General features: G+C 41.1%; 1 protein-coding gene, 1 long non-coding RNA gene and 1 other non-coding gene across 3 annotated transcripts; 2 read left to right on the forward strand and 1 right to left on the reverse strand.

Annotated features, from left to right (window-relative positions):
* Nucleotides 1–532: 532 nt before the first annotated feature.
* LOC149099865 (uncharacterized) lies at nt 533–1814 on the reverse strand. Its single transcript, XM_089277971.1, has one exon. The coding sequence runs from the start codon at nt 1812–1814 to the stop codon at nt 993–995; it is 822 nt and encodes a 273-aa protein (XP_089134097.1). The 3' UTR covers nt 533–992.
* A 2059-nt stretch (nt 1815–3873) lies between these two features.
* Trnah-gug (transfer RNA histidin (anticodon GUG)) lies at nt 3874–3945 on the forward strand. Its single transcript has one exon. It is a non-coding gene; the product is annotated as a tRNA-His (tRNA).
* An 834-nt stretch (nt 3946–4779) lies between these two features.
* LOC149099867 (uncharacterized) lies at nt 4780–6728 on the forward strand. Its single transcript, XR_016203762.1, has 2 exons — nt 4780–5002; nt 5959–6728. It is a non-coding gene; the product is annotated as an uncharacterized LOC149099867 (long non-coding RNA).
* The last annotated feature ends 7377 nt before the right edge of the window (nt 6729–14105 follow it).

Genomic DNA, 14105 nt, shown 5'->3' on the forward strand with positions numbered 1-14105 from the left:
TTCTTTCAGGGTCCGATTGAACCGTTCCACCACACTGGATTTCGTATCCCCACGCGTCGAAAAATGATGAATGCCTTTCTGCTTCATCAAATCCTGAAACGTCTTGTTGTAGAATTCCTTCCCGTCGTCCGTCTGAAGATTGAGGGGTTTTCTACCTCCTTTCAAGATCTTTGTCATGGCTTCCGTCACTGCTTTACCCGTCTTGCTCTTCAAGGGTTGGACCCAGGCATGCTTGGAAAACACGTCCACCACCGTCAAGAGATAACGATACCCTCGATTGTACCTCGAAATATTGATCACCTCGATCAGGTCGGCCGTCCACTGCTCGTCGATGCCGAACACCACCACTGGGACCGTGGGAAAACGACGACGTCTGGGTTTGTGCAACGTGTACCCCAAATCCTGTTGCAGGACCTCGCGAGCACGTCGTACCGAGATCTTATTGGCCCGGGCGAATCGCGTCAGACCGCCCAGACTACCGGGTCTGGAAGGATCCCGATACCGTCCCAGTAACGTCCCGGTCGAAAGCGGCTTTTGCTTCTTCTTTTGACCTTTCTTCATAGTCGATAAAGTTTGTACACGCACTGTCTCCACAACTCGAAACGTTGCTCCCGTACCTCGAGATACTTCTTAAATGAATCGGGTTGCCGTTTCAACCACAAGATATAAACGACAAAACGCATCACGTTGGGTTCGACGTCGGTATAGTCAAACACCTCCAAGGGCGAATCGCTGAAATGGTCGGGGATGGGTTCACCCTTACCGTATCGCTCGTAGACACTAGTGCACTTGGAACACAAGGTCGTCCAACACCATCGATCGGCTATGGGCGTACACATTCTCGAGATCAACCAACTCAAAGCATGAGACATAATGATTTGAACCCAATTCTTTATTCACACTTTCTTATATGTACAAAAACGTCGTGCCTGATTGGTTCTTACGAAAAATCGACTCTGATTGGATAACACGAAAAAGAAGGCGAAAAAGACTTAGTCCGAATCTGAAAAGTAATGAGCATAGTCCGTGTTCTTACAATCTTGACCGTACTCATTATCACAGTCTTCCTCATAGGTATCCATGGCATAATATTTACAATTTCTCCAATCACATTTACCGGGTCTCCACTTCAGGGCTTCCTCCTCGTCCCCCTTCACATAGAATGCTTGACGCATACTCTCTCTACACTCACCACACAGGTCATCCTCCTCCGCTTCAAGGGCACGGAAGAAAAACTGATCCTTCCACAGATCACGCTGACGCATGATATCGTAGATCAACTCTTCCAACTTCAGACACGTTTCCTTGTGAGCGCACCTGTTGAAAATCAGTATCTCCTCCACCCTGGGACTCTTGTCGTTCTCCAACACCCGTCGTGACAGGTCGCGAGCGAACCGCAAGGGTTCAAACAGATCACGGATGACATCGCTCATCATGTACGTGAGGTTATTCGTGGCGATCAAACAGGCACGCTCGGCGTCCAGGGAGGGATCCCGACAATGAACGAATTTGAATTGACTGCTACCACTTCTGTACATCACGCGACACCACTCACCACAGAACAAAAACACGTGTTCGTTCTTCTTCATCATCTCCAAAATCGTACCACCCCAGTCAGGACGACGTCTCATCAAGAGCTCAAAAGACCACAGACTATCGGGTATTTGACCTAACGGTTCGAAGAGATTGTCAAAAATGTACAGGTCCACCTTGGCATCCGGAATGGCATCGAGATCTCTTAAAGTGTGTACCTTCTGATCCACGATCTGCTCCACGAGGTCCCGAATCTGGTTCGAGTTGCTATAGTAAGTCATCTTGAAACCCACCCTCAGACAAACTCGTTAAACTTCTTTCCTTTTCGATCCGCTCGCTTCGTGATCTGCAAGTCCGACAAAGGAGGATAGCAACTACGGTCGCACCAGTCAATCAAGTGCCTCTGGAGCCTATAGTACAAAGGAGAGACAAGACGTAACTCCAATTCAATTATCCTCCCGTGTAACGGTCTTTTGCCTTCTTTTTCGATTGTATCCAAAACGTCAGAAGCTCGATTCAACTGCTGTCTCAGATCTTCAAGGATCTCTTCAAAGTCCTTGTCAGTCAAAATCCTACAGGTCATCACCGCGTCAAGAGCAAGTCGAGAATGATTCACTGCGTCCAACGGGCTCCTTTTATACCCGCGCCGTGGATCCACTTTCACTCCGTACTTTCCCGGATCACGTGCCCACTTCAGATCCCGCCAATCGGAACGAAGACCGTCACATGATGCCATCGCGCCCCACGTCACTGATTGGTCGTCAAAAACGTCCATAAAGTCGAACCACGCATTCCATCACGAGTCACTTTTTAGCAGAAGTCGTCATGGATTCACACGTCGAACCCGTCAGGAAAAAGAAAAAATCGTCCAAAAAGAAACTGGAATTGCTCTTGCCCCAGAGAGTGGAAGGAGAAGTAGGAGGTAAACAACTACAATCCACTTTAGATAGATGGTTATTCAAAAAACCTCGTGCCAGACTCCGTTTCAACGAACGCGTCCTCTTCAAAGAAATCACCCCGGACTCGGTCAGTTGGACCACCGTCCCTCTCAAAGGCTTCTCGCGACCCTGGAGCGCCTTTTCGATCCAATGTCAAGAATGTAGAAGCCAAATGAAAAGTAACCATCGCAAGCGAAGGCAAAGACCGACCCCCAAGAACGTGCGAAAAACCACCCACATCCTAGAAACCATGCGACGTGAAAACACCTTGTTGGGATACTAACTCGTTCTCTATCTTCACAGACTCAAAGCTACCTGCCATTCAAGGCAGATGCATGACCGTGATCAGAGACTCACCTCCTCGAACCGTGCAAGTCCTGGAAGCCATGGGACTCGACAAATTCAAGAAAGACGACCTCGTAGAAGTATCACCTGAAGTGGATGACCGAGGAGAATTCACCGAAGTCCAAGTGTTGGAGGAATTCGACCCCGATCAGTTCCTGAACCAACTGAAACCCCAAGATCCCACTTGCCCGCGTTGTATGGTACCCATGGAATATGGAAGAGTGAAAACCCCAGACGGTGGTACCTGGTGGGAGTATTACCGATGCCCCTCTTCCAGATTCTACACCAAGTGTTATGTGACCTGTGGCGTCAAAGAGGTGGGCACTTACCTGAGACGCGTCGAAGAACAGACCCACCCCTGCTACAGGAACATCGACCCGGCTCGTTTCCGATGTCTATGCAGCAAATCCCTGGTCTTAGCCACCTCCCACTCCCAGTCCAACCCAGACAGGCTCTATCTCAAGTGTCCCAAGCGTACCTGCAAGTTCTTTCAATGGATCGACGAATACCCACGAGGAGTTGCCGAAGCCATACTGATCAATGGACAGGCCCCAAACTAAGAAAAAGACAGACACAGTTTTTTGTAAAAACACACTCTGATTTTTATTTCACACTATTTACACGTTGGGTAATTTGTCCTCCGCGTCGATCATGGCTCGCATCGTTACTTGATCACAATGGTTGAAAGTACTATAATAATCGTTTATTGATTGATATCCTGAAGAAAAAGAGGGCGCCGGTCAATAGGACAGTGCACACGTCCCACCCTGTAATAAGTGGAATGACCAATAAAAAGTTGTTTTTGTTCTATTTTCAGACTCCATGTCTCGATTTCCTAACCCTCAATGTCTATGGTGCAAGGAAGGATACACTTTCAAACACAGTATCAGAGACTACTTCCTGACACCCTGTTGCGACCAATTCTTTCACGGAACCTGTAAAGCCCTCCACACTGAGCGGTTGAAACCCTCCGAAAGACTCTGCCCTCATTGCAAAGCCGTGAATTTCGGACTGCCTCCCGATGACAATCCCAAAACCAAGTCCTAAAGAGGTAAGCGCTTCGATGGTCTAATGGTTAAGACGTTGAGTTGTGGCCTCAAAGACCCAGGTTCGATTCCTGGTCGGGGCATTAAATTTTCTCTTTTTTCTTTTTAGAGACCCCTGGCCTGTAAAATCCGTTTGGACGAACCCCACCCCGACGAAAAAATCACGCAACAAACCATGTACATTCTCTCGTTAAAGGATCTTTATTAGTGTTACAGGCATGAATAAAAATGTTTTTTCACTCCTCTGATTCTGGTGGTGGTGGTGATTTTTTTACAATTTGTTTGATAAATGCTCGGTACGCCAACTCGTCTCGGTCCTCCCAACTGCTCTTCCACGCTTCCCATCCGTCCTCAAATCCATCCGACAACTTCTCCAAACACACAGGGTCTTTAAACGAGATGGACTGGTCATCAAACATCTTCTCAGACAGCATTCTTCTGAACCTCATCACCTCATCCGCCAGCTTCACCACCTCTTTCCTCAGAACGACATCCATAGCGTGAGAAACGGCGCATTTCATTATCTTTCCAAGAATACCGTCATGAACAGCATCCATCACCCTCGCGGCAAGTTCTTCTATCTTCTCCTCTTCAGAAACCTCATCCGCCTTCGTCTTGCTCTCCTCTGAAGACATGTCTTATTATCGTCGATCTCAAAACAACAATACTCACTCCACACTCACGCAAACCCTTTTATTTCTTCCATCCGAACCTCGATATCGTGGATTGGCTATCGCCTTATTTGGACATGCGCGTCACAACCTCGATCTCATATTCTCCTTATTTGGGTATGTGCGAAAAATGGCGGCCATCTTGTTTATGCAAATCGAAAATACTGCCATCTGATTGGTCGAGAGCCAATTTTAATGATATGCACTGCCTTCTGATTGGTTACCGCCCCTATAGACGTCCTTTACTACTCATGTCTCATGTTAAATTATTTAATTTCAGGAATTTTTTTCAGTGGAAAAAAAGTGTACAAGTAGTTGCTAACAGTTCACTAATCAAATGTGCAATTATATTGATATGTTTATATGCTCCTTCTCATATATGATCTACAAGGAAAATAAGGAAAAAGATAGCACTGCTGATCATGAAGAGATCTGTGGAAATTACACAGGAACAGCATTATTCCCAAAGGTGTGTGTATTCCTCATTTCTTGTCATGGTTTATGTCATATTTCTTGGTTTTTTAGATTGCTATTTTGCAATCATAAAAGATCTTTGTTGTAAGATGTCTGTAAGAGACAGGCAGACAGATGGACTGGTAAACTGGCTTTAGGCTTTTTGCTTATTTGTGCCAAGCTGTGCACTTTCAAAATGACCCTAAGTCTTTGTTCTCTTATGAAATTCTAGCTGGGGATAAGCCCTTGTTCAGCCAGTGAAGTTAGCTTGTTAAACTGGCTCTTAATGACATATCTGTGTGACCAAATCTCTAAGTAGAATGGAGAGAAATACAAAAAAAAGGTTACCAATTAAGTCCCCTCTTCTATCCTTGACTCATGTGTTTCTCTGAAAAGTGTTATGCACTCTGATGAAAATATTTGTCCACAGACAGTGCCAGTTCCCAGATTAGCAAACGGTTTTCTTAGAGCAAAGCTCAAGGAAAACCGTGAGCTTTGAGGAGCACATAATGCCAAAGACATATATCCTTACATATTTTTAAAGTCAAAATATGGAGCTATTGTCTTAATCATCCTCAGTGAAGTATATTATGCAACACACTGGATCTTTTGAAAATGAGGAATATTACTCATATTTTGCCCGTTTTACCTCGGGCATATTTGGTCACGTGATGCGTTTAGACCAACCACGTGAGAAAAAATATGTTTATGGACTACAGACAAGACTATTTGCACCGTTCTTTTGTTAGTGGACTGAGTTTAAGATTAAAATTCCAAATCTGCGGTAAAATTAAATACATCTTTGCTATTGACAGAAGCACAAACTATTCAGAGGAGGAGTAATGATCTGATTGGTCACCTTTTATTAATGTGATATTAACAAAACACCATGGGTTAATTTTAAGGAATAGAATGCCAAGATTCACCCTTAATATTCATTTCCAACGTTTTTGTCTGTTTCCTTCTGTTTAGACAAATGCGGATAACCAATGGTTGACAGGATGGACTTATCCAGTGAAGATGCATTGATTAATTTTGTCAATGCCTTAGACTTTGTCAAAATGTGTCTTCCCTAGAAAGGATGGGGATTCAGTTGGCATTGACCCCAAAAAGGCAGTTTAACCACTTTGATGAGAAAGAAGTGGAAAACACTGTATTCCATTCCACTTATAATCCAAGAATTAGCAAGTGCAAGCAGCAGAAAAGGAGAATTGCCAAAACATTAGGAGTTCCATACAACGGACTGTACATGCCATCTGGAAAGGACACTTTTACACTAGTTGACTTTTGTGCAAAGTTTGCTGTATCTTTCCCGAAATTTTGCAGTTATCCTCTCTATTGTCTAGTCTGGTGTAGTAAATTTAAGTAACTGAGAATTTAGCCATGGTACTTCAATGTTAGATAAATGCGCTTTATACCATGCATGGAAGATTTGTTGACTGTTGTTTTCACAATAGATAGAACAATGTTTTCCTCATGATCAATCGCATTACGTGTAGTTTGAAACCAAGCCTGTAACGTGGCTTTTTGAAATCTGAAGCCCAAAGCATTTATGTAAGGTACTTGAAGGTATTTACTCTTGATAAAAACGGGAAAAAAAATTAAAACTGAGATGAATTAAGTCGAGTATAATTATTTTCCTAAAATCAGGTGCAATGATCTTTCCGGGCTGCTTTTCCATTAACACTTGTCAAGAGTTTTGGTACAAAATAACCTTATTAAAGATGACATAATCTTCAAAACTTGTCAGACATAAAACAAGAGTACGGATATGATTGCATCCTTTGTATGCAGTGCTACAAAGCTAGTGTAGCAAGCAGAAAAATGCATATAAGATGTAGATCGCGCGAAACATGATCAACGGTCGCGAATCGTGAAAGAGGAGCGCAAGCGAGAAGTTTGGGCGAGACGCGTGAGCGCAGAGCACCTTTGACAAACCTTTGACCTGCGTCACAGCCATCTTTGACCACATCTTTAGCAAGCCTTTGACTTGAATCGCAGACAAATTTGATTACACTTTTAACCCACCTTTGACAATGCGTAAAGGCATATCAAAGGATCACCTTTAACCCTAAAAACAAAGGCATTCACAGGTGAGTAAAAACGGCCTTCACGCCTTTCATTTCAAGATGATCTTTGATTTGAGTCAGATCGTCAAAAGCGTGCAAAGGAGGCCTTTACAAAACCTTTAACAACACATTTGACGCATGGTAAAGGCGATTTTTCGTGCTGTGCGCAGTAAACACTCTCGAATCAACTCCATCAAATCAATGGTTCTTGTCATTTCATGGTTTAAAGGTGAAAATTCAAGTTGAAGTGTTAATCAATGTTTTCTTTTACTTTTTTGTTGTCCGGTAGGAGACAAAGATAAGGAGCAGCCAGACTTGCTAAATCATACGTACATACATACATACATACATACATACATACATAATTTGTATAGCTCCTCCATACAAGTTGAGCGCTCTCAGGAATGAATTTCCAAGTGAAAGACTTTGAGTATTCGACCAAGAACATCCCGCTGGCAGGAAAAAATACGTTCCTCCAAAAGTTAATTGAGAAAACCGAATCACTGATTCAACGTATGCGTTGGAAGGCATTTTTCTTCCTTAACAACCAAGACACCGACGAAACGACTAGGCAAACATACGGATTCAAGTCAAAGTGCTCACCGCCACACGTCAACGAACTGAATGAGTTTGAAGACTGTATGCAGAACTTGATACAGCGAATTGAATTTAGAACTGATCACCAACCTTCTAACCTCCAAAGAAAACTGGCCAACGACCTAAAAGAGATCCGAGAAGACAAACACATTTACGTAAAGGCAGATAAAACAACCAACCACTACAAGACCGAACCGAAAGACTACGTGACCCTTGTACACAAGAACGTAACGAAAGCCTACAAAAAGACGAACCAAAATGTGCCGAATGTGATAACTTCTGTTGACAAGAAAGTGGCAGAAAAACTTGGGCTAGACGACCGCATTGAAGTTTCGGCTAACAGAGATTCATTCATTACCATGAAAGACCACAAGCCAGATTTCCTGAACAACCCGACCTGTCGACTTATAAACCCAAGCAAATCAGAAATTGGAATTATAAGCAAGCAAATTCTGGATAATATAAACAAAAAAGTAATCAATGCAACAAAAGTGAACCAATGGAAAAGCACATCAAACACCATAGAATGGTTTAAAGCCATACCAGAAAAAGCCCAACATGCGTTCATCACCTTTGACGTCTGCGACTTCTATCCCTCAATCTCAGAACAGCTCCTCATGAAAGCGCTAGACTATGCATCCCAATTCACCACTATCACCCAACAAGACCGCCACATTATCACCCACGCCAAAAAGTCACTTCTATACCACCAGCAGTCACCATGGACAAAAAAGAACACTGACAACATGTTCGACGTAACTATGGGTTCTTACGACGGTGCAGAAACCTGCGAACTCATAGGAACATACATGCTGTCACTAATCACCGCCAAATTTAAAGATCAAGTGGGACTTTATCGTGACGATGGTTTAGCTGTTTGCAAAGCCATGCCAAGAGAAATAGAAAAAATAAAGCAGCAAGTAACCAATGTATTCAAATCGAATGGCCTCAAAATCACGATTGAAGCAAACAAAAAAACAGTTAACTTTTTAGACGTAACCTTCGACCTCACAAGCGGAACCTACAAACCATTTACAAAACCCAACAACAAACTACTATAATCCATCGACAGAGCAACCACCCCCCGCAACTACTAAAGAACATCCCAGAAAACATAAACAAAAGGCTAACAAGCATCTCATCAAGCCAAAAGGTTTTCGACGAAGCCATACCCCCGTACCAAAAAGCTCTAAATGAAAGCGGATACACCTACAAATTGACATACAACCATCAGCCCATACAAACACCGAGGAGAAACCGCAAGAGAAACATCACCTGGTACAATCCCCCATGGAACTCCAACGTCAAAACCAACCTAGGAAAGTTCCTCCCCATTGTCGACAAATGCTTCCCAAAGAACCACCCACTTAACAAGATCTTCAACAGACACACGCTCAAGCTTAGCTACTCCTGCATGCCCAACATGAGATCCATTATCTCGTCACACAACAAAACACTCCTCTCCGATTACAACACAGCCCCAACACAACAACCCAACAAACAGTGCAACTGCCGAACAAAAGACGAATGCCCCCTTCAAGGTAAATGCCTTGAAACGAATGTGGTATACCAAGCAACCGTAACAACCGACACAGAAACAGAATCATACATAGGACTCGCAACAAACTTCAAAGAACGTTTCAGAAATCATACAACATCCTTCCGATACGTCAACAAAAGAAACAGCACCGAACTGTCAAAACATGTATGGAAACTGAAAGACGCCAAGAAACCATTCAATATAGCATGGAAAGTCCTCAGAAAATCCAAGCCTTACAACAACGTAACTAAAAAATGCAGTTTGTCTTTACGAAAAATTTCTAATAATCTGCAGGAAAGACCTATGTAGCCTCAACAAACGTAATGAATTAGCAACTCCGTGCCCTCACAGAAACAGATATGTACTCAAAAACCTTAAGATAACGTAACGCAATAATCAGCACCATAGCAACTATTTGAATTTGTATTTAACCGCCAGCATTTAAATTAACCAGTCATTCGTTGATGTTGCCTGATGAGTGTGGTCACTTGTTGACCATACGAAACAGGTCTGTAGCAATAAAACGATGAATCACTCCTGAAGTCCTGAACTACATTTAATGAATATACATACATACATACATACATACTTTATTGGAACTCCTTTTAACAGGGCTTTTCAGTCACAATAAACTAACTATTAAAAAATACTAGAAATTAAAAAACTTATTTACAATAACAATTTAAATTAAAAATTCAATCATTTCTTATACATGTAAAACATATTTTTAAAAAGAGTCTTTTTAAAACTGTTAATTTCTTTCATATTCTTAATATTCTCAGCTAGCCCATTCCATTCCCTTGGACCCTGATAGTAAAATGCCCTTTGTCCTGTTGACAGTCTACATCAGGGAACCACAAAACTATTACATCCCCTTGTGTTCCTATTGTGGACTGCTGAATGTTTAACAAAATATTTAACTAAATAATCTGGAGCTAGACCATTTACACATTTGAATGCTAAAACTAGATCATTAAATAAAACTTTCTCTGTAACATCTAACCATCTAAGAGATCTCCAACCCTGAGAGATATGGTCAAACTTCCTTAACCCTAATACAACTCTGGCTGCAAAGTTCTGCACCAACTGTAGTTTGTGTAGATTACGTTTAGATGTGTTCCCCCACACTAAGGAACAATAAAACAATTTACTGAAAACGAAGCTATTTATAAGTAATAAAAGTGTTTTCTTGTCTAAGAGATGTTTAATTCTTCTGATATGTACCAACTGGTTCATGCAACTAGAGGCTGTCTTAGTGATATGTACATCAGAAGTAAGACACTGGTCAATATATATCCCTAGATCCTTGGCAAACGGAACTGGTGAGATAGTTTTGCCTAACAAAGATAATGAAATAGGAGGTAGCCTCTTTATAAGTTGTGCTGAGCCAACAACCACTAATTTTGTCTTGTCAGGGTTTATGAGTAGAGCATTTGTTGCGCACCATTTACTGATATTCCTAAGATCTTGGTTTACAGCTGCCATAGCAATCGATGAATCTGATACAGAAAATTTATACAATTGACTATCATCGACATACGCGGCAGCTTGACTGTAGGTAATAGCACTAATTAAATCATTGATATAAATTGTAAAAAGCACTGGACCCAAGATTGATTCCTGAGGTACTCCATTTGTTAAGGGTAACATTTCTGAAACTGAATCTTTGTATCGTACCCTTTGATATCTACTAGATAGATAGCTGCTAAACCAGAAAACTGCCGAAGCTTTAAGGCCAAGTTTTCGTAGTTTTTCAAGCAATAGATTATGATTAAGACTGTCAAAAGCTTTTGACACATCCAGCAGTACAAGTAATGAGGCTGATTTTTTGTCAATTGTTATCAAAAGATTGTCTGAAACATTTATGAGGGTAGTTTCTGTCGAATGCATTTTCCTATTACCACTTTGGTAGAGCAACAGTTTATCATTCGTTGTTAAAAATTCCCCAAACTGCTTGTGTGCCAGTCTCTCACTTACTTTCGATAGAATGGGTAACAATGATATCGGTCTGTTGTTGGCCGGTTCTTCTGAATTGCTTCTTTGGGTACAGGTATCACCTCAGCAATTTTCCATGCTTTGGGAAAGTCAGCCATTTGAAACGAACTATTTACCAGTCTAGAGATCACAGGTGCGATGCTCTCACAACTGTCTTTCAGGACATGAGCAGAGATTTTATCATATCCTGACGCTTTGTTGGAAGCTAAACTCTTAATGACAGACTTGACATCAGTTTCTTTTACATTTTGAAACTCAAATCCTTCTTGCTCAGCATGTAGGCTGGTTTCCATACTTTCTTCCCTAGGACCACATTCTTTATCGAAACCTTGTTCCCTTGTTATTAAGTTTGCTTTATAGGCAGCAAGTTCGCCTACTGATGTGAAATACTTGTTGAATATATTTGCCAATGTCTTCTGGTCCTCCAAAGTGCTTGGACGTTTAGCAATACCTCGAGACATGCATCGATTTAAGATCTTCCAAATGGCATTTGTATTTCCTCTGCTGTTAGCTATTTCGTTCCTTACAATTGACAAGTTAATGTGGAAATTGAGGAAGATGACAAAGGAACCACAGAGTGGTACATCAGAGTAATAAAAGAAGTTAAAGAAGGAACTTGTACGATGTCTTTTGATGGCTTTGACAGTTCGCACAACATACAAGTTGCAGTAGAAGAAATACCTTTGGAAGACATATTTCTCTAAGCTTCTGAAAGTGGCTGTCTTTTGAATTGTCAATATACTGATTTGCACAAAAGAAACATTAACAGTGATTTCTGTATCATTCATGCGGCAATGCAAAACATGTTAACTGGCTGCCTGGCTCCACCAGCCCCTATGGGTATTCCAGGCAGTTAGTACTCTAATTTTTACTCTTAATATTTTCATTGAAATTGTAATTTTTTCTTTAGTAAGAGTGAGTACAAATAAAGATTGATTAAAGTGAGGGTTTGCACACCTAATATAATAAGAACTTTATGTAGTATTAGTATATACCAAACAGGTGAATAGTGCTTTCCATGCATTCTGATTGGCAAGCTCAGAAGTGAGAAGTAAGTACTATTCACCTATGAGCAAATGTAGAAAAAGAAAATGGCTTGCCGTTCCACTAGGATTACTGAGGAGCCAGTTTTATCGGCTCATCATGCAACTTGTGTGATCTATATGCTAAAACAATTATTTACCAGTGTCAGTGAAAGTCGTGGATTATTCACTTCCACTTCGGTGAATAATTGTTAACTATTGCAGGAAAACCATTTTTGATCCAAATTGTTCATGCCCAGATATTGGCGAAGGTAATGTGGCATTGTTCACCTGGATTAGCTTAATTTGGCTTTCAAAACATTTTGACAGTTGTCTACACAATATAAGCTGAGTCAAAATATCAGCTAGTCACCCTGAAAAATTGTTTTCTCCGGTAATACCTAACTTCTTCCTAGAGTAATCTTCTGAAAACATTTACGCGCAACCTGAAAACTAAAGCCTTGTGGTATGGTAGTCTTGTATCACAACTTGGGGGTTCTTGTCACAGCTTTTTGTCAAAATACGATTCCAGTTAGATTAAAAAAATTGAACAGTGCATGCTTTAGCAAACAGAGAGAGGACAAGGTGTCAAAAACTAGTGACAATAGAATGATGTTGCTATTTAAATCAACACAGTACCGAGGGTTTTTATTGTATAATCATTAGCAATTTTACGTTGGTGGAATTAATATAAAGCACTGTTATAACGAGAAATATTTGGCGATAAAACACTATCAAACATTGTTGGGTGTCCAACATTTTGCCGTTTGGATATCTTATGCTTTCACGTTTGATACAATTTAAAGGTCGACAATCATTTGATCAAACGTTTCAAAACTATTGCTCATTGGAAGGTGATCAAACATGATTGATACCATGTCACCACTCTGCACAACATCAACATGGTTGGTAATCAAATGATGCTTCATTGTGTGTTGTAGCCAAACATTTCCCGTTTGGACACAGCTTAAGGTTTTTGTTTTGCATTTTTTGGAAAGAACAAAGTTTTCTTCATCAGACTCATTCTATAATGTAAACTGCTTTCTTTTGGTTTTCTGCTCTGTTAGATACAGATTGTTTCGCTGATCAAATAGGCGCTGCCTCTTAATTGACAGATTTATTTGTTGACAAGAATCATGATTGACATAAATTATATACATTGATTTAAAGGTGTTAGGTTATTGTGTTTCAAACCAGTTTTTCAGTAGAATCGAAGTGGGAAAGAAGTTATTTTAGTCTGTCTGTTAAACCCGCTTACCTGGAGAATCTGTTTGTTAAACCCGCTTACCTGGAGAATCTGTTTGTTAAACCCACTCACCTGAAGTATCTGTTAAAGACTCAGTGCTAGCCCGTAAAGTGCGACTGTTGTAACTACCCGCCACAGAAGTTGAAATTCAAGTTTTCTGAATTTAGCTTCAACATTTAAAGGGCATGTAAACCCAAAAATACAAGTTTTTCTTATTCGACGCAAACAGCAACGTAGAAAACGAATTTGGCATTTATTTTGCTCGTTTGGGTTTCGTTAAGGAGAAAAACAGCTTTTACGAGAAAAAATCCACTTCCGGTGAAAACAATAGCCATCTGTCGTGATGTAAGCGGTGGAACACAAACATTGCGCAATAGGGATTCCATATGAGAATTCTATGGCGGATCGGGAAAGTGGGGAGTAGCTCGGAGGATCTTTTATCGGATGACAGCGATTCGAATTTGATGAATTTGTATAATAGTGATGTAGAAAATTCAGTTGTAGCTGTGGAACAATCTGGGCCTCATCCGTATCAATCTGAGCCACGAAGGGTCCGACAAAACGATCAACAAGAAGCCAGCCCAGAACCAGATGACAACAACTCAGACCGTCTTGGAAACACAGATTGGTGTTTAATCATTTTGCAATTA

The sequence above is a fragment of the Orbicella faveolata genome, unplaced genomic scaffold, assembly GCF_042242905.1.
Source record: "Orbicella faveolata isolate gen_17 unplaced genomic scaffold, um_ofav_v1 contig_46, whole genome shotgun sequence".
In the NCBI taxonomy this organism is placed as follows: Eukaryota; Metazoa; Cnidaria; class Anthozoa; order Scleractinia; family Merulinidae; genus Orbicella; species Orbicella faveolata.